Here is a 21,425-nt window from a genome sequence, read left to right on the forward strand (position 1 = left end):
CTTTGACATGGTCAATTCCCCTTTCCCATACCAACCTAATAAACATGTGTCTGTATGTCTGTCTGTCCTTTCTTCATTCCCTTGCCACCCCTGGCCAGGGTTCTGGAGCCCAAGCCACACAAGACATGGAGCACATATAAGAAAATTCAGTGTGTATAAAGAGTTTAATGTTATCTAGGGTTCAAGTGTCCCCAGTGAGTCTTGGAATATACCTCCCCACAAGTATAAAGGAGTTGAATCTCTGGGTAAAACAGAAAGTAAGACCTGACTTCAGCCACAAACAGCTCAGCCTAGTTAGAGAGAAAGAGGGGCAAATTAATGCAGTGAGTGTTTGGGGATCTCAACAATGCAGGTGACAGGCTGAGAGGATGTAGGGGAAATGAGGTCTCAGGGGAATTTCTTAGCAATGTCGGAAACAAGGTAAAGGCTCATAACACAGCTTCTGCCTGGTGGAGTGAGCCTGAGTCCAGTCATAGGCTTCTCTAAGCCCCAGTGTCCTTAGGGGTAAAGTGGGTATAAATCCTTTCTGAGGCTCTACTAATGGAATCTGAGAAGTTGAAGGTCATGCCTAAGAGTTCCAGTTTCCTATCAGTATCACTTGTCACCAGGTTCACGCCAATTCTACCTCCTACATCTGGTGTGTTCATCTTGTTTCCATAGCCTCTGCCACCAGTTTAAACAAACCGTTGTGGTGTTTTGCTTGAACTTTATAAGATACCCTTCTAACTGTCCTCTGTGTCCTCCCCATTCTCTTCATATTCTCTATTAGGAAGCCAGGTTGCCTTTTTAAACCATAGATTTGATCATATTAACTACCACTATTGCCATGCCCCTCCTACATAAGACCCCTTAGTGATTTCAGTAAAGAGGAGAGAGAATGTGTGTGAGAGGAGAGATGATAGATAGATAGTAGATAGATACATAGATAGATACATAGATGGATAGATAGATAGATAGATAGATAGATAGATAGATGCTAGATAGAAGTTAGGTAGATACATACATACATACATACATACATAGATGGATAGATAGAGATAGATAGATACATAGATAGATACATGGATAGATAGATAGATAGATAGAGAGATGCTAGATAGAAGTTAGGTAGATAGATAGATAGATAGATAGATAGATAGATAGATAGATAGATAGAATGATTCCTGGTGGTCCCGCTTCCTTTTGCCCTATACTACTGCTCTATAGCCTGCTGACATGGTCTGTCTCTCCAGTCTGTAGGTTGCCCCCTGATGCAGTGCTTTTGACCATAATGCTCCCGCTGCTTGAAACGTTCTTTTCTTCTCACACCAAGTCGGGTGTCCCTTCCTCAAAGAAGCCACTTCAAGAAGCCACCATGTCCATATCACATCCCTCAGGGTATGTCTCCTTTCACAACCATGAACAATGTCTATGTAAATGGTTACTTCATATATGTATCATGATCTTCATATGGATGCTTCAGTCTGTAAAAGATAACTTATGGGACCATGGTCCCATAAAATCATATGGTCTAATGTGATATACCATTATCTTGGTTTGTATAAGCAACTGCACTCCACAAAGTTTACACTACAGTGAACCCTCCTAATGATGAACTATTTATCTTGTCCTTCATCCTTAGTATCACAGGGCTATGTTAGCGTGGTCTGGGAACTGCAGCCTGTCTCCTCAACATCATGGCCTCCCAGAGAGCTGAAGACCTGTCCATTTGGACTCAGTGCTATGTGCATAAAATGTAACACAATGATTGACAGTGAAGAGACACAGGGAAGACTAGTTGTATGAATAAATGATGGCATTTTGGTTTGTATGTGTGAATATGTGTGTGTGCGCGCATATTAGTGTGTGTGTATGAGTGTGTGTGAGAGTGTATGTATGTGTGTGAGTGTGTATTTGTGTATATGTGAGTATGTATGTCTATGTGAGTAGGTATGTAAGAGTGTGTGTGAGTGTGTCTGTGTGTGTGAGAGTGTGTTTAGGTGTGTGAGTGTGTCTGTGTGTGTGTTTTAATGAAATATAATTTGTCAGTATAACAGTACCAATCCTAAGACATCCCCCTGTACGGCAGAGGGCCCCACGGGAGCTATAATTGAAGTCAAGTCAAGAAAGCTGTTGAGAGATCTTAAGTCCTATCCCCAAATCTCCCAGAACAGCTCAGAGATTGTGCCACTGGTCAGGCTGCAGGATACTTTGGCACTCTAGCCTACCATGCCCCCAAAATGCCTGGTCTGGTTTCAAGAAATGTGTTCACAGACAGGTAACCACAGCCCACCCGGATTATTTTGATGTAAATCCACTGCTCGCTCCTGGAATTGTCATTTTCAAGCTAGAAGAGTTTGTAAGCAAGAGCTCACAGTCTGGAAGGTCTTGCAGGAGTGTTAGGGGAGATCTGCTTTCTTTGGGGGCTGCATTTTGCTTGCCAGTCAGTTAAATTTCCATTTTAATTTTTAGAACATCCACCCCCGGCACCAGCCTGCGGTTTGGAATTCATGGCTCTGTTGTGTGTTTACCCATGGTGCTTGCTTGTAATTGACAAATTTAAATTCTGGTCATATTTCATTTATTACCCAGACCCTGAGAAAATTCCTAGGCGAGAACCTAATTACAGCGGAAGTGCCACAAGGTAATTGCTGAGAAATAAGTCCTGCAGTGCAGGGCTAAATATTTCATCTACCCATAAAATGATTACCCTGACAAGATTCTGAAAAATAATAAAATCTGTTTAATAAAACAGAAGCAAAATACCAGTGTTTTTACTCACAAAGTATTAAAACATCCTTCATTTTCGACAGATCCTAAGTCATCTGATTTTTATTCAAATCATGAGCCACAGCTGAGACAATCCCAAGGTCCCTCCTACACAGTTGTCTTGAAGCTCTTGAAGCTTTCGGGTCTGGTGTGGCTTTTAGAACAGCACTGAGTCTGTTTTCTATCACTCAATGGATAGAAATATATATCCATAATTGGATGGAATTATGGCTCTGCCCTTAGTTTATGTGGATGCCTTTAATTCTTTCATTCTCCCCAGCCATCCCTTTCCTTAGAGATCTCAGAAGATATCAGTGTGTAGCTTCTACTGCCAAAGCCTGGCTTAGCATCCTGCAGAGTACCAGGGACAACACTCATTTTAGCTTTTCTGAGCTTCTAGGGTACTACTTTGGCCAGGGCTAGTCTGCTTATTCATGTGAGCACTACCAACTGTGTGTTAGGAACTGGGCTAGGCAGAGGATAGAGGATGCTAGCGAGACAGTGATCTCTCTTAATAGAAGAGTTGTTATAAGGGAAGAGACGAGCTCAAAACCCAATAACAGAACAGGCAGATACAGAGATGAAACATCCCCCAAATACTAGTAAATATTGCATGGAAGCACAAAAGGGGTTGCGGCCGAGAACGCGGTGATCTGAGAAGATGTCTGGCATGCTCCCTAAAGCACAGTAAGGAGTCCATCTGTGAGGCTCGGAAGGAAACAACTGTCTGGCAATTGTTGGCAACGTGTACCAGGATTCAAAGAGAGAGGGAACAAAGGTTCAGGGTGAGGGTTTGTCCCGGCTGCTGGAGAGAACCACTGGAGAGCTCAGAAAGGGAAAGGACATGATCTAATTGAACTTGAGCAGCTTACCCCGCTGTCCTGTGAAATGGGGATCACAGAGGGCAAGCGGAGTCGTGGGATGCCTGCAAGGACCATGGGCAAGAAAGTCCTACACTGCATAACAGCAGAGATAGAAGTAGGAGAGTTTTGTGTACACAAACACTCTAGACTTTCCATTATGGTGGTAATTAAAACTAGAGAACAGCAGTCAGGGAAAAAAAAAAAAAGGCCTGTTAACAGAAGGAGTGAGCCAAATTGGAAAGATCTGGAAAAGTGTGCTCTCATTTCTTTGTCCCACCTCAGTGATCAAAGCAGACAGTGTGGGTCTGTCTCCATCCAGAGGGAGGAGATGGTCCACCCAAGCACTTTCCTCTCCACTGAAGTGGATCTTATTGAGATCCGGGATTGTATAAATATCTAAAGAGAAAATGTTCCTGGATGTGGCAAGTGACACCGTGGCGAAGCGTGTGAGCCTTGCAGAGATAACCAGTGGCGCTGTGAGCACCAGCATTCCCTCAGGCGTGGGAGGCACACAGGTTATCTAGGCTACAGTAGAGATGGGGGAGATTGGACGTGGGGATTCAGAGGGCTCCTCCTTAGATTTGCCAAGTCAGTCTTCAAGGTGAGTCCCCGAATCTGCCTGTTCTTACATACCTGTTGAGTCACTGTGCCACAGTGGGAGGTCTGAGGAACTCTGCTTGAATGTGGCTGACTTACCATGTTGAGCAATGATGGGAAGAATTTAAAATGAAGGGAAGGCGATAGGGGTTAAATCACAACCACATAAATACAAGAAGTCAGCCTTGCATCCTTAAGGATAAGTGTTAGCAATCCTTGCCAATCTGCTCTTGGATATTCTCCTAAATCTGCTTTTATACACATATACTTTATTTTCATAACAAAAGATGGGCATGCTTATATTCTAGTGTAATTGGACTTCATTTGCCTAATAAATCCCTTCAGAAGGATGGTCATCCCTCACTCCAAGGACAGCTGATGCAGATGCAAGGCAGTGGGGGAGCCTGATGCCCAGCGGGAGGCGACTTTAGATCAGGATCTATGCCTTTAATAAACAGAGGAAGTATTGTTATGGAATGGATGGCTGACATAATAGAATTGGAAACATATTTTATTTTGGGACAGAGACAGGTATCCTCTGATTGGTGGATTTCTGGAAATAAACACAACTTGTGTCATGAAAGTGCCTTGCTAGATAAAGGGATAGCTAAGAAGCCAAGCCCAAAGAATTCTCAAACAGAAAGGCATGGCCAGCAACTGGTAAACACAGTGCCTTGTTGGATAAAGTCAGCGTCCTCTGACAGCGAGCCCCTTGCCTGCCTCACAAGGATACTGAAGGAAGAGGAGAGCCTAATTCTATCACAGTAGGTGTATCTGCATTAATATTTTGAATACCTCCTGGGAGGGCTTCATCTTTCTCTTGGCTTCTGTATCTACTGCCTACAGAAGGCTCCACACTGCTGTGTTCACAGTTGAAGTGTTTAAGTTAGAGATATGCCAGATTTAGCAAACAGAAATGCAGGAGTCCTAGTTAAATTTGAATCCCAGACAAATCGTAAAATTGCAGTCTAAGTGTGTCATATCAGACACTTAGTAGAAGTTTCCTGTTGTTCCTATACAATTCCAATTTAGCTGAATATCCTTTCTTTTACCTTGCAGCCTTTTCTGAGTAGCTCCTTGTCTCAGAGAGACAGAGATGTGGGGGCACAACTTGGAATTAAGTGAGGAGCAATGTCCATTTGCATTACTGACATCGTTTTGCATTTCAGAAGGTGTTTCCTTGGCAGAAAGAACGAGTGTCTGCCAGACACCAACAGTGGCCAAAGACTCTAAATTTCACTTTCTGACACAGCAGCTAAGGTCACCCGACTGCTTCTTGCATCATCTTTGTAACTGGCAATGGGAAAGCCCTGGGTCATATGGACACACAGGAATTTTTCCTGCTCTGTGTCTGTTGATGCCTTTCAGATAACAATGCCAGTGTGCAGTCAAGGCTGCTACCTCCCAAATTCATGTTCATAGGGCCAGTACATAGCCATCTTTAGAAGCAAGCTGAGCTTCCGGAGAGCATCCGTTCTTAGACACAGTGACTAGCACTTTGAATTGGTAATGAACGGGCACAGGAGAGAGATAGGAGCCCTGAGATCTAGCAAAAATGAAATAATTTACTCAATTTGTTTTCCTGGAAACTGAGGCTTTATGTCAAGATTTTGCAATGAAACTAACTGAGACACTCAAGTTCAGTTCTATAAAAGGCTTAATCACCTTGTTCTACAAATAGCCTCTCTCTTTATGGGGAATTTACCAGCTTTTTAATCTTCTTTATTTGATTAACATTAAGAATCAACAACTGCAACTTGTGCTGGGTTCTGGTAAAGTGCTACTACAAAGTTAATAGGAAAACAGATTTTTTTCTTCAGGTCTCAACTATAAGAGTCCCAAGCTGTAAGTAGCGGATCATGCTTTTTAGATTTTGTTTTCTTAGGGAAAAATTCCACAAAAAGAGAACATAATAAGCTAGCTACTCAAGGAGAGAACACACCGCAGTAAGTTGTCGTTGTCCCCTGAGGTAGCAGCTTGCCACAGTCAACCTTTCAGAATTCTTCATTGATATGAAGCCAATTCTTTGTGAATAACAAATGATGTCCTGTTGCAAATGACAGTCTATCTATAAGAATAATTCAGAGATGGTTTGGAGGTAGGCAGTTTTGGGAGGCTACTATAGGTTTTTGTCCACTAAGATGAGTTCTAAGCATTAGAAGCAAGGTCACAGCAGTGACTAAAAACACCAGATGGACTCTGAAATAGATGCTGTGTTCCCAGAACCCCAAGTCCTACCCAGTCCCAGACCTCACCACCACTTGATTTTCCGAATTCTCCATTTATGCTATATCTGTACACCTATGTAAACAATAGTTCTTCTTAAACAACCCCGCCTTCCCTGCTATTATCTACAGGGAATTTCCAGCATACCAGCCACACAGGTCTGAGGTGGGGTTTTCACTTCAGAATAAAGGAGAGGAGGGAAAAGAGAACCTGCACATGTGGTAAGCTTTGCCCATAAATCTTCTATTCTGAAAAACTATACCCTTCCTGCTGTTTTGGTTTGAAATTAGTCTTGCTTTTGCAAGACACTGATGCCTGCACTTTCTATTTTGTATTCTTGAGCATCTTTAGCTCAGAAAATGAAGGTCACTCACGCTGTGCTGGCCACCCCACATTTATGTACCTGTATCTACATTATCGTGTGTGTATTTAAGTTCAATGGCCAGCCAATTAAAATTAAAAGTCCTGGGAGCCAGGGTGGGGTCATTTACTCTCCTGATCTATCACGTGCTAGGCAATCCTAACAAGACATCACTTACAGAGCATCCTGAGCAAAAGAAACAGCCCCTTGTAGTTCTGCAGGCAGGAAGGTCAAGGTCGAGGGGTGCAGAGTTCTGGTTCCTCCTAAGGCTTCTTGGCTTGCAGATGACCTCCTTCCTGATTGGTCCTCGCATGATAGTTACTCTGTATGTGAACATTCCTGACTCTTTCTACATGTTAGAGGCCCTCTCCATATGAGGTAGTTAGTGGTCAGATGTACTGGGGATCCATCACATCTTTAAATGCTCTCCATATATAAAGTCACATTCTGGGGTGCTGGGTACATGCTAACACAGGAATCTAAGTGGGATTCTTTTTTCAGCTGATAATTTTTTTATTGGTTATTTTATTTACATTGCAAATGCTGTCCCCCTCCAGTTTCCCCTCCACAAACACCCCATCCCATCCTCCTTTCCCCCTCCCCTTTTCCCCTAGGAGGGTGCTCCACCACCCACGCACTCCCACTTCACTGCACTAGCATCCCCTTATGCTGGGTTATCAAGTTTCCACAGGACCAAGGCCTCTCCTCCCATTGATGCCAGATAAGACAATCCTCTTCTACGTATGTAGCTGGAGCCATGGGTCCCTCCATGTATACTCTTTGGTTGGTGGTTTAGTCCCTGGGAGTTTTGAGTGGCCAGGTTAGTTGATATTGTTCATTTTTTAATGGTGTTTTTTCTTTATTAGATATTTTTTTTATTTACATTGCAAATGTTATTCCCTTTCCTGGTTTCCCCTCAAAAAAACAAAAAACAAACAAACAAACAAACAAAAAAAACATTCCATCCTCCCTCCTCCTGCTCACCAACCCACTCCTGCTTCCCTATCCTGGCATTTCCCTATATTGGGGCATCGATCCTTCTCAGGACCAAGGGCCTCTCCTCCCTTTGATGTCCAACAAGGCCATCCTCTGCTACATATGCAGCTGGAGCCATGGCTCCCTCCATGTGTACTCTTTTGTTAGTGGTTTAGTCCCTGAGAGCTCTGGGGGGGGGGACTGGTTGGTTCATATTGTTGTTTTTCCTATGGGGCTGCAAGCTCGTCAGCTCCTTCAGTCCTTCCTCTAGTTCCTCTATTGGCGACTTTGTGCTCAGCCCAATGGTTGGCTGAGAACACCTACCTCTGTATTTGTCAGGCACTGGCAGAGGCTCTCAGAAAAGAGCTATATCAGGCTCCTGTCAGCAAGTGCTTGTTGGCATCCACAGTAGTGTCTGAGTTTGGTGACTGTATGTGGGATGGATCCCCAGGTGTGGCAGTCTCTGGATGGCCTTTCCTTCAGTCCCTGTTCCACACTTTGTCTCTGTGTCTCCTCCCATGGGTATTTTATTCCCCCTTCTAAGAAGGACCAAAGTGTCCATACTTTGGTCTTCCTGTTGTTCTTCCTATGGGGTTGCCATCTCCTTCAGCTCCTTCAGTCCTTCCCCTAACTCTTCCATTGGGGTCCCCAGGCTCGTGCAATTGGCTGTGTGTATCTGCATCTGTATTGATCAGGTGCTGGCAGAGCCTCTCAGGGACAGCTATACCAGGCTCCTATCAGCAAACACTTCTTGGCATTAGCAATAGTGCCAGAGTTTGGTGTCTGCAGGTGGAATTGATCCCTATGTGGGGTGGCCTCCTTCAGTCTGCGCTTCATTTTTTGTCTCTGCATTTCCTTTAGATAGAAACTATTCTAGGTTAAAATTTTTGAGATAGGTCGGTGGCCCCATCCCTCAACTGGGGACCATGCCTGTCTACTGGAGATGGTCTCTACAGGTTCTGTCTCTCCTTTGTTGGGTATTTCAGTTAATGATTGAAAAAAACAGCTCAGGGTTGGTATCCTGGCCTTGAAGGCAGCCAGAATGATGCAGAGAAAATAAGAGAAGGATAGAATCGCAGACGCAATGAACTCTGTCGTTCTGCCATTTCCTGGCTCTGGACCCTGGAGCAGGGCAGGAATTAGGCTCTGTGAGAGTAAGCTGCTTTTTCTATGTAACTGGGATAATAGCTACTTCAGAGCTGTCAGAAGAGTAAAGCTCCTGACATAACACGTGATACAAAGTGAGCTCAGAGAACATCCTTTGTCAATTGTTCAGTGCCTGCTTATATTCTCATAACTCCTTGCACCTAACAGAAATAAGACATCAAGTGTTTACGCTGAAAATATTAAGCAAGGGGAACATTCGGCACAGGAAGCTATGAAGCCACAGCACCACAGAGGGATGATTCAGGAAGGCTGTCTCTAGGAATCTGAAAATTGTATAACGAGGACACCGAGGATTAGGAAGCCTTAGAAAAAAGAAGGAGTGTCAGGGAGCATCTAATCCTGGATTCCCCCAAATGCATCAAAAAATCCCACTAGTGATGTGAAGGACACTTATACAGGACCCATCAGCATCAAAGTGCATATACACCTCTTGCAATTCTTTCTGTCTTTCTCATTCTATTCAGATAGAAGTTTCAGCTTGTTCTAAATGGCCTGTGATACTTTCTAGACCAATAACAACTCATTTAAACAAAGACCAGGCTCTGACTCAGCATTAAGAGGCAAGCTCACATAGCATATCACCCCATTTTCATTGCCTGTGTGGGTTCCCCTGTTACCTTCTGGTCACATTTTATTCTACTTGTACTGGTGATATGCTTTTAAAAATAAATTTAAAAGGAGCGAAGCTTAAAATGTTATAGTAATACTAGCACACTAGGTACTGTAATAATGTAGGCTACAATAGGCTGTTATATGCTAGCAATGAGTGAAACTTAGCCCTGGTCTCTCCCAAGGACACCCAATGAGGAAACAAAGGCTCAGAAGAAAAAAGCTACTCTTGTAGAGCCACACAACTAGCCGTCGTTAGGACTGATGCTCAGTTCTCTCAGTTACGGCTTCCTCATCTATTTAACTCAGCATCAGACAAATTCGACATTGTTAAACAGAAGATAAAGGAAACGTAAAACGACCAACAGGCTGTGCTGTGGGTTGCCGTCAGAAAGGCCCTGGTCCGAAAAGGCTCACATGTACTGCGTAGAAATCAGAATCCCTGATACCTGATCCTGGAGACCTAAGATCTCAGCACGTCTTGGATAATAACTCAAAGCACCATGTCAAATACCTGGGGCCGTTTCTAAGCGTGTCATGGCGGGGATTCCTCTTGGTAGCAAGCACAGATAGCTACAATCCCAGCTTCTTCACTTGGCAAGAAACCACCATGATCGTCAGCTCATCGTATCCTACTCTGAAAAATTTATAAGACTGATACCAGCAAACCATTACAGAACAGTTATTACACACCAAACACCTCCGATGAATTATCTCACTTAGCCCTCAAAATATTATCCCAAGATATTTTTATAGCTTCATAAAATGGGGGTGAGAATTTGGTCTCAGAGTAATAACATGCACTAGTAATCTAGTGCAGGCTTCAAACCAAAACAGTCAGTCTAGACTCTGCCCTTAGCTCTAGCACTGCACTGTGGAAAGAAAATAACAGGTAAAGGTTATAAAGCTGGCACCTAGGAAACAAAACTGTCAAGGCCTTCTTGGTACTCTCAGGAGTCACTTGCAGCCTAGACGCCTCAATTTTCCGTTGAGTTTCTTATTTAAGACTACAATTCCCAGAATGCCACAGGTGTAGAAATCATCCAATCAGAATGCTGTGGGCATAGACGCTGGCCAATCAGGTAGGTAGAGGCACTGGCCAATCAGGAGGCTGAGCCTGGATTTCCCGCGCGCTCTCTCTCCACACCTAGTGTTGCGTGGGCTGACTGTTGAAAGTTTTTTCTCACCAGATCCGTTGTCGAAGCTTTTATTTTGTGGTTATCAGTCGGAAAGGTGGGGCTTATTCGAAGCCGTTCGGTAACCAAGCTAACTTCCGGGCTGCGGAGTGGGTGGAGAAGGAGGCACCCAGAGGGTGGACAAGGCCTGCGCAAACTTCCAGAAGCTTCCAGGCGGTGGAAATTTCCAGGCTGCCTTAGGCCAGGCATCAGCCGCTGAGCAGGTGTTGGGCCCTGGGAACTCAGTGACCCTCAGAGAGTTCCTCCTCGGAATCTGCTCTCGAAACCTTCTATTGAGATTGAGGAACCTGGCAGAGCCCTGTGGGCAAGTTCGTTAGTGATGTCATGTCCATGGTGTGTACCATGTTGACTTCTGACGTGGCCTAGTCCTCTGGCTATGGATTTTCCGTGCCTAGTTAATTGCCATTTGAATTACCACAAGGCTGAGCAGTGGCCAGCCATGTGGGACTCGTCCACCCTAAGTCCTCAGATACTTTCTCTCCTACCCACTGGGTGGAGCACAGGACGTTCCTAGTCATTTAGTTCCGTTTTTTGTATTTTATTATTAATTAGGTTTTATGCTTATTATTTTAAAACTATATTTCTTTTTTCCCCTCAAACCCAAATCCTGGATTTGGTATGTGCAAGTGAGATTGTTATTGACACTCTTGTTTTCAATATTCAGGATCTTAGACCTTGATGCAAAGTGTGTATCACTCATTAATGTCTGGAGAAGAAAAGAATTTTTACAGCTTCCATGATGAAGGAAGTGAGGGCAAATAGGATACTGACTAGAATTCAGGAAAACACAAAGACAAGGTCTAACTTAATGGTTCATTTGATTTCATTATCCAGCCAAACAGTCCTGGCTGGTAACCAACCAGCTTTTCCATGGTAGGAACAGTCTGGGTTAATTGTGATTTATTTTTCAAGTCATTTTATGGAGTCTTACTAAAAAGCTAGCTAATATCTAGTTAGCCATCTCTCTGGAGACAGTCTTGCTTAGATATATTTACTGTACAATGTGGTGGTTTATACATTTCAGATAACCAAGAGCTTACTTATTCTTCCTCATCAATGAATTATAAACACATTTTAGTTTTTAGTGTGACAAGTGGGCACTGTCATTCAAGAGTAAGAGACCCCCCAAATCAACATAATATTAGGAAAGCTCTACACAGTTGTTAATTGTAAGGTAGTTTGTAAATGTTAAAGATTTCTGTAAAGAGGACTTTGTTTCTATTGTAAGGGCCCCATCTTGTGGATGTAGCTTAGTTAAAGAAGAATCCTCACTGTAAGAATTCCACTTGCAATGGTTTTCATCTGGAAAAACAAACCAGGTTGATGCTTTCCTAGGTATAAAAAGGACAATGACTTTAGTTCTGAGATAACAATTTTTTTCTTTTATAAGTTACCTACATTTTATTTTTTTTTTAATACACATAAGTATATGTGTTTGTGCCATGTGTTGAATGGGTGTCTGAAGAGGCCAGAAAAGGACACTGGACTTCTGGAGCTGGAATTCTGGGCAGTCATGGGGAACTGTTGTCCAGTGTGAGTGCTGGGAACTGACTTTAGGTTGAAGGAGCTGTGAGTGCTCTTGACTGCTGAGTCTTCTCACCACCACCCCCATGTAAATAGCTCTGATCCTGTACATCGCTTCTGTTTCTCTTTTATAATCAGATGTTTAAGAATAATCATCATGACCACAAGCAAAAGGTAGAAGCCATGATTAAGAACATTAATACAATTTCTTTGGAGGTGAAGAAGATGAAAGGTAAGAGTGGGGTCAGCCCCACTGTCTGCACACCACAGTCATAGAGGACAGGCTAAGCATGTCTGCACGCCACTGTCATAGAGGACAGGCTAAGCATGGCTACATGCCACTGTCATAGAGGACAGGCTAAGCATGGCTACATGTCACTGTCATAGAAGACAGGCTAAGCATGTCTGCACACCACTGTCATAGAGGACAGGCTAAGCATGTCTGCACGCCACTGTCATAGAGAACAGGCTAAGCATGTCTGCACGCCACTGTCATAGAGGACAGGCTAAGCATGTCTGCACGCCACTGTCATAGAGGACAGGCTAAGCATGTCTGCACGCCACTGTCATAGAGGACAGGCTAAGCATGTCTGCATGCCACTGTCATAGAGGACAAGCTAAGCATGTCTGCATGCCACTGTCATAAGGTTAAGCATGTCTGCACACCACTGTCATAGAAGACAGGCTAAGCATGTCTGCATGCCACTGTCATAGAGGACAGGCTAAGCATGTCTGCATGCCACTGTCATAAGGCTAAGCATGTCTGCACACCACTGTCATAGAAGACAGGCTAAGCATGTCTGCACGCCACTGTCATAGAGGACAGGCTAAGCATGTCTGCACGCCACTGTCATAGAGGACAGGCTAAGCATGTCTGCATGCCACTGTCATAGAGGACAAGCTAAGCATGTCTGCATGCCACTGTCATAAGGCTAAGCATGTCTGCACACCACTGTCGTAGAAGACAGGCTAAGCATGTCTGCACACCACTATCATAGAGGACAGGCTAAGCATGCCTGCATGCCACTGTCATAAGGCTAAGCATGTCTGCACGCCACTGTCATAGAGGACAGGCTAAGCATGTCTGCACGCCACTGTCATAGAAGACAGGCTAAGCATGTCTGCATGCCACTGTCATAGAGGACAGGCTAAGCATGTCTGCATGCCACTGTCATAGAGGACAAGCTAAGCATGTCTGCATGTCACTGTCATAAGGCTAAGCATGTCTGCATACCACTGTCATAGAAGACAGGCTAAGCATGTCTGCATGCCACTGTCATAGAGGACAGGCTAAGCATGTCTGCACGCCACTGTCATAGAGGACAGGCTAAGCATGTCTGCATGCCACTGTCATAGAGGACAGGCTAAGCATGTCTGCACACCACTGTCATAGAGGACAGGCTAAGCATGTCTGCATGCCACTGTCATAAGGCTAAGCATGTCTGCACACCATTGCCATAGAAGACAGGCTAAGCATGTCTGCACACCACTGTCATAGAGGACAGGCTAAGCATGTCTACACGCCACTGTCATAGAGGACAGGCTAAGCATGTCTGCATGCCACTGTCATAGAGGACAGGCTAAGCATGTCTGCACACCACTGTCATAGAGGACAGGCTAAGCATGTCTGCATGCCACTGTCATAAGGCTAAGCATGTCTGCACACCATTGCCATAGAAGACAGGCTAAGCATGTCTGCACACCACTGTCATAGAGGACAGGCTAAGCATGTCTACACGCCACTGTCATAGAAGACAGGCTAAGCATGTCTGCACACCACTGTCATAGAGGACAGGCTAAGCGTGTCTGCATGCCACTGTCATAAGGCTAAGCATGTCTGCACACCATTGTCATAGAAGACAGGCTAAGCATGTCTGCACGCCACTGTCATAGAGGACAGGCGAAGCATGTCTGCACACCACTGTCATAGAAGACAGGCTAAGCATGTCTGCACGCCACTGTCATAGAAGAAAGGCTAGACCAATTTGTACTTCAGCTAGAGTATTCTCCACTAATTATAAGTGTCCTGTTAAGAAATGTTTACAATATAGTCTGAACTGTATGTTTGAAGGTGCTAGGCCTGAGAACCTATTTCGGACGCCTACAAGCTTCTTACGTTATCTAACCTTACAGAATGTGCCTCCCACCCTTCCCCTCAGCACAGTCATGTGCCTGTCACATTCTACAAAAGTCAGTGCCTTCACCTATGAATCCTTACTCAGTTTGCTGAGGTTATGCCAGATTTAGAGTTAAAAGTCTGATTCTGTAAGTGAAGTGTATTTTCACTTTAAATGTATTCTTAGTGCTATAAAATACCTATAGGTCATTAGTGGTGTTTAGCCAGTCCTAGTTATATTCTCTTACTTTCCCCTAGCCATGTAAAATTTCCGTGGTTCAATATTTCTAGAGATAAGCTCTCACTGAGCCAACATGCTGGAGAACCTCACCAGCTAATCCATGTCATTTTACATAGTTCCTCCTGTGGGATTAACTTTCTTCATCTATAAGCTGTTGCTATCTATTACATCCGTTTCTATCCATGAAAACCATCTTAAGTGTATGGTTACTTTTACAACTCTCAGATAATTACAGATACTCCCTGTGTCACCTCTGAGACCTACAGCTGCAAATAACAAATACATGACATGTACTATGAGGGCAGATAATCCAAAGTGGAGGCAGCCCTGAAATTAACTCAGAGTTACAGAAATTCCATTGGGGGTCAGGTTCTTTCTATCTGTGTCTGTGTTGTGTGTACTGCTGCTCAGACATTACCCCCACAGTGGACACACACAGACACTATGTTTGCCTGAGATATCCTCCTAGAATGAGCCTTTATCCAGATACCCCAGCAACTCTCTGTCCCTTATAAATAAGAATGTGAGGGCCATGTAGCAATTATACGGGGTTTGTCCAACATGCACAAGACCCTGAATTCAATTTAATTCAATCTCTGGTATTGCAGAATAAACGGCTACCCCAGAATGGGGGGATTTGCAGTAAAGGAATTAGCAAGTTCTGAATAGAGAGAAAAGCAATTTACTAACTAGTAAACATTTGAGTTATCTTCCTAATTAAAAAAAAATAAAACAAGTGTAGTTAGTTAGAAGCAAGCTGAAGGAAAAAAACGTGAGATACTCCACCTACAGAACTCAGCTGTGAACAGCACCTATATAAGTAAAATTCGATCTTAACTGGCAAAGCCTTCCTCTCTAAGCATATTTGGAAGGGCGGGAGTCAGGAAGAGAGTGTGATCTTTAGTCAGGAGCAAATAGCAGGGACTGAAGGGGAAAACAAGCCATGCCTTTTGCTATACAGCGAGAAACACTGACGTACTCACACCTGCCCTGTCTCAGTTTGTGCTCTACTGCTTAAACACTGTAGGCAAAGCAACCTGGGGAGGAAAGGGGTTTAGTCCGCCCTACAGCTTACAGTCTGTCATGAAGGGAGGTCAGGGCAGGACCTCAAGCAGAGGCCACAGAGGAGTGTGGCTTACTTATTGGCTTGCTTCTCTTGGCTTGCTCAGTTTGCTTTCTTACACACTCAGGCACTTGCCCAGGGATGGCACCACCTGCATCCACCTGTCATTGAAGAAAATGCCCCACAGGCTCATGTCCAGACCAGTCTGCTAGAGGCAGCTCCTCAGTTGAAATTCCCTTTTTCTAGATATGGCAGGTTTTTGTCATTAACAAAAATTAATAGGCACACCACCTATTAATTAATAGGCACCCTATTAAAGGGTGAGGGGCCCACCACACACATGCATAAAATCAAAGAAAATGAGACTCAAAAATGGGCCACCGAGGTAGGAGCTTTATCAGTGACTGTCTGACAAAAGGCATTAGAAATTAGGAACTGGCTCCTTAAAGCAGTAAGGGTTGTGCTGACACTGGACACTCTGTCTTCTTCCTTACTCAGAACTCTCCCAGATCCTGCTCTGTGACCTCAATCTTCATTTTGGTCAGCCTAAGAAGATGGAGGACCACAGCGAGGCGGAAGCAAGCCACCCATTTGAGGAGCCTGGAATCCCAGATGTAGCACTTGCTTCCATCAGATTATCTGACTGAAGAGAATCTGTGTGTGTGTGTGTGTGTGTGTGTGTGTGTGTGTTGAATTTCTGGGTTTTGTTGACTTAAAAATCTGGAATAACTAAGTTTAATAATATAACTTAAAACAGTAGTAAATTATAAGTAAGCATATCATCTTGAAAGCTGTTTTTTGTTTGTTTGCTTGCTTGCCTGATCGTTTTACTGTCTAAAAGGGAAATTGACACCGTTGATGCTGGAAGTCTGATGTTGGGAACTGGCCTATCCACATTTGCTGTGCTGTGCACAGGCTTCCTCCATGTGCTGATAGAAGGTGGTCGGCAGCAGCACACGGCTTTGCCTCTGGGGACCCAAACCAGACTGATTTTCTGTTTCAGAGAGGGGCCCTGAATGGCCTGCCTTTTATAAGATGTTAATATGTGAGCAAAGAGCAAGCAATGTGCTTGCTCCAGCTGGGGTCATAAGGCTCATGGCTCAGGTGGACAAGGCTGTAGCAGAAAAGAATTGACGAGAATTCAAAGAAAGCACAAAGGAGGGACTCCCTGACTGCAGCCATAGCAGTGCAAGAGAACGCCTTACCCACAAGGCTCATTTTTGTCCCTTTGCCCTCAGAGATTCAAACACATTTTGTCTCCTGTCATCTACTACTTTTCTTGGTGCTGTGAGAAACATCTGATAAGAATCAACTTAAGAGAAGAAGGGTTAATTTGGGCTTATACTTTGAGGAAATACGATTGACCTTGGCAGGAAAAGGAAAGTGGTGGACATGAGGTAGCTGGTCATGCCTTGTCTGCCATTTTGAAGCAGGAAAAGACCGCAATGCTGTGCTCTACACACTCAACCCACAGTGAGAGTGTGTCTTTCATCCTCAGTTAAACCTCTCTGAAAACATGGTCACCAACATACCCTTAAGTGACTTGAGAACCCACTTGAGTTGACAGTCTTAACCATCGTAACTACCAATAGGTGCTTTGACATCTACCATGTTCTTAATTTTGATCACCAGTAAAAATAAAAATAGAGTGCCGTAAAGCAAGGCACAAGTCGAGCTTATTCTATGGGAACCTGAGTGTCCCACTACCCTCTCCCTAGGACCTAGCTCAGTATGTCACATAATGCAGATGCTGCAGATCCCTATTGGACATCCTGCTGAGGAAACAGAATACAGCCTTTTCAGCTTTCCTATTTCCAAATGCTGGATCCTCAGTTGAGAACTCTTGGGTTTGTAAGGTCAAGATTTTGCGGAACAACATTATTGTTGTCATTGACTAAGCACTTCCACAAGACCTACTCCGTATCTTAGTCTGTTCTCAGTATTAACTTGGTCCCTTAAAAATGTTAACTCATAAAAATAAAAGTCTAGAATATTCTACCTGAAAATTGTGTAGATCAGAAATCAAACTTTTGTCAATAAAAGTCACACCACGATGCCAGACGTCCCACGGGAATGAGATTGGGAGGAGGGATGCCAGTGCTGTTACCAGGAACTTACCAGGTTCGTGTTGCTAAACATGAACATTACTGTAAATTATCTTCCCACTATAGTGGTGAGGGGAAACTCTGTGAATTGAGAATTCCTTTACTGTACATAACCTACTGAACATCACAGCTCAGCCTAGCTGGCCTAAAACATGCTCAGATGGTGAACTCTAACCTGCAGTTGGGCAGAGTCCCCTAACACAAACTCTAATTTCTCTTAATACTGAATATATAATTTAATTTATTGAGTGTTTATAGCCCCCCCAAAAGAAAAGAAACACCTGCAACATATAACATGTAAAGTACTGATGGGTACCCTGGTGATCACATGGCCAGTCGACACTTTCACATTTCACAGCACCTGCTGCTAGCCCAGGAAATGCAAAATTTAAACTTTGATGTCCAGTTTGTACTTAACAGGCATCACTTCCACACCATAAAGTCAAAAACGGTGAGTTAAACCAACATATGACAGAAATCCCCTGCACTTTTTGTCAAGTATGATTTCAAAACTGAAGGAGATTTAAGGTGCTTTGAAGGGTTTAAAAAGCCAATCTGAGAGGGACAAGATCTTCGCAACATACCTGTTGGATTAATAAGACAGAGAAGCAGAGGTTTGGATAGTATTTACCAAAGGCCCCACTGTTAGAGGCTTGCCCCACCCCCACAGGGCAGCGTTGGGCAGTGGGGGAACCTTAGGGGATGAAGCCCAGTGGGGTGAAGTCAGGGCTACAGGCTCAAGACCTTGAGGGAAATTTGCTTCTTGTCCTTTCTCTTTATTCAGCCACCGTGAGGTGAGGTGAACAGATGTTCTCACAGTCTCACTTCAGTATCCGCCATGAACTGTCACAGGCCCAAAGGAACAGGAACAGGCGACCATCCCAGCAAAGGGCAAACTTTGTAACTGAAGGCCAGCTAATACAAGTAGCATCTAGTAGGAAGGTGGGCTCGAAGTAAATGTGTCTCATCTTCCCAGGAGACTTCAGCACTAAGAAACGCTCTTCAAGGCGGGAGTGGAGGGAGCCCACTGTGGATGTAGACATGGGGGACTGTGATAGAGAAGCTACAGAAACCCCAGCGTGCTCGACAGCAAAGCTGCGTCACTGAACCTAAGACTATTTTCTTCTTGTAAGTTCAGCTTACATTTGCTTTAAAGCAAAAATATAACAGCAAGGACCAAACAACGTTGTCTTAAGGATCTAAAACAGTAAAGCAAACGATAACTTTAATCCCAGGAAATCATCCCAACATGCATTCATCTCATTATGAAAAGGAACACATAAAACACACCCTGTAAAACCAAATAAGAAACAATAGAGTTCTAGTTTTTGGAGCCTCGTAAGCTATTGCTGCTCCGAAAATGAATTTTAATCATCTTAAGTTGTGTAGAAAACAGATCGTGCCTCAGCCTGACAAAAGTTTCATTATAAAATATATCACAAACGATCGGTTTCAGTACTTTGTAAGCCTGCTCCACATCATTTCAGTACTGTATATAAAGTACTGTATTTTGAGATAGATGTTCAAAATCTCCTATCTGCTGTGCACTTTTAGACTTCAAACATGAACATGATCACCTCTATACTCTATAAACATCAAAGAAAATAAATAAATCGTGTGGTATTCAACAATCTTCAGATACTTTAAAGGGCGGGGCAGAACTCAGGGCCTGCATTAACAGTCTGCTTCAGCCCTACATGTTCAGCCACTTGCTAATATCACGTGATCTCGCCGCCTTGACGACAGAGTCAGGAAGGCTCGTTTCTTGACTAACTCGCTACGGACAGCCTGCAGCGTGTGTTAGTGTGCACTGGTATCTGGACCCTCGGTTTTTTCCATCAATGAGCAACAGTGGCATTTTCCTGAAGTAGTCAATGATATCTGACACAGACAGGAAGTCCTGGAAGAGCAAGTGGAGAGATATGTTAGCAGTGGAATACAGTACGCATTTCATAATTATGATTTTTAAATGGGTTAATTTGGGGGAAACTGTGGGAAGAGTAAAATTTGTCAGGTATTTTAGAGGTTTCCTCCTCAATAGCCAACCAACTTCAAGTAAGAGAAATATAAAGTTGGACAAGAGAGGTGACTCAGTGCTTAAAGGCCTGATGTACTCAAGTCAACGCCCACAACCACATGGAGGAAGGACAGAATTTATATCCATAAGCTGTTCTCCTATCTCCACACATGTGCCATGGTGCACACAAAAGATTTTTAAAAATAAAAACTATTAACCCCTGTAGTGGCTCATTTATCCCAAATATTCCCATCATGGTACCTGGTGGCTTAGTATGGGTCTCTGGGTTTCATTTCTTGGGTTTCTGAGTCCCCACATCACCACAATCCAAACAATTAGAAGGTGCAAGGAACCAGGAAGTCACATGGGTCGTTCCAGGAGGTGAATCTTTAGCACGGGGTAACCAATCCTTCCCAGTCACCTCCACACTCACGATGGAGGGCTCAGCAGCCAAGTCCTTGTATCCATAACCTGGACCACCCAGTCAGGGGCACTGGTCCATTCATCCCTCTGGATGTGATCACAAGTCCAGTACCTAAGCAGGATTGTGTACTTGTTCTAAGACAAACTGCCTGGGACCTTCCTCTGAAGAAACAGGTATTTCCATGTTAGACCAAGAGAAATGTTGGAGGGCAACACTGCCTCTGGAAAGACTACACAGCTCTTTCTACAGGGTGCAGGTGACACAAACTTTTGACCAAAGTCCTGTTCCTTCCAATCAGCATGGCCACTGATGGAAAGTATTTGGATTGAAGTCATTGGTGAATTGTTCTCATTCTGTGAGTGTTTCATCCATCTGGGTTTCTATGTGTAACTTCAGAAAATCCCTTAAGACATTATTCTTGTTAATTTCCTCTACAAAAGCAGCCTAGTGGTTTTCTTCACATCAAAAAAGTTGATTTGGCCAAACAAGAAGATTTCTTTGGTAATATGGCCAGCCATCTTCACAGAGCCAAATGTCTCAGTTTAGCTAGAAATGCCCCACATATCTCAATAATCACTGGTCTAGGTTTTTCTGCTTTCTTATATGGGATTTTAAATGAAAAGTTTTGTTATTGATGTGTATGTGTGTGTGCCTGCTTGTCTGTAAATTCACTGTGTGCGTGCAGGTGCCCACAGTAGCCAGAAGAGGGTATTAGAGCCCCTGGAACTGGACTTAAAAAGAGGTTGTGAGCCACCCAATATGGATTCTGGGAACAGAATCACAATCTTATGCAAGAGTAGTAAGTGCCCTTAATTCTGATCCATCTCTCCAGCCCACCTTATGGTATTTTAAATACTGTTTTATAGGGATAACACAATCTTATATCAAAATTATGTCAAAAGAAGTCAAAATATAAGATTCTACCTTTGACACTTCCTAAATGCATTTTTAATGATTTTTTAAAATTTCAAAATGTAAGCTTTGGGACCAGAGATAACATTCAGTGCTTGCACCTGACTGGTGTGCACAAGGCCCTAGGTCCAGTCCTAAGCAGCACAAACAGATTACACCTATGATGTAATCTTGAATTATTTAGAATGAAAATCCAAGAAAGACTTCTGTAGTGGAGCTAGTCATGGGTAGTACTTTTCTTCCTTCCTTCTTCCTTCTACAGAGGGCCTCACTGATGTTGT

At 43.6% G+C, this 21,425-nt stretch overlaps 2 protein-coding genes across 2 annotated transcripts in view; one reads left to right on the forward strand and one right to left on the reverse strand.

Moving 5' to 3' along the window:
* The first annotated feature begins 10,692 nt into the window (after nucleotides 1–10,692).
* On the forward strand, nucleotides 10,693–16,370 carry C10H5orf58 (chromosome 10 C5orf58 homolog). The gene is made up of 3 exons (XM_052197024.1): nucleotides 10,693–10,779; nucleotides 12,405–12,498; nucleotides 16,185–16,370. The coding sequence occupies exons 2-3, from the start codon at nucleotides 12,405–12,407 to the stop codon at nucleotides 16,331–16,333; spliced, it is 243 nt and encodes an 80-aa protein (XP_052052984.1). The 5' UTR covers nucleotides 10,693–10,779; the 3' UTR covers nucleotides 16,334–16,370.
* Nucleotides 16,371–18,015: 1,645 nt separating this feature from the next.
* Lcp2 (lymphocyte cytosolic protein 2) overlaps nucleotides 18,016–21,425 on the reverse strand; it is a 47,260-nt gene continuing 43,850 nt past the window's right edge. The window contains exon 21 of the mRNA XM_052194016.1: nucleotides 18,016–19,691. Within this exon, the coding sequence (XP_052049976.1) occupies nucleotides 19,569–19,691 (123 nt within the window). The 3' untranslated portion in view covers nucleotides 18,016–19,568. The remainder of the gene's footprint in view (nucleotides 19,692–21,425) is intronic.

This window comes from Apodemus sylvaticus, chromosome 10, assembly GCF_947179515.1.
Source record: "Apodemus sylvaticus chromosome 10, mApoSyl1.1, whole genome shotgun sequence".
In the NCBI taxonomy this organism is placed as follows: domain Eukaryota; kingdom Metazoa; phylum Chordata; class Mammalia; order Rodentia; family Muridae; genus Apodemus; species Apodemus sylvaticus.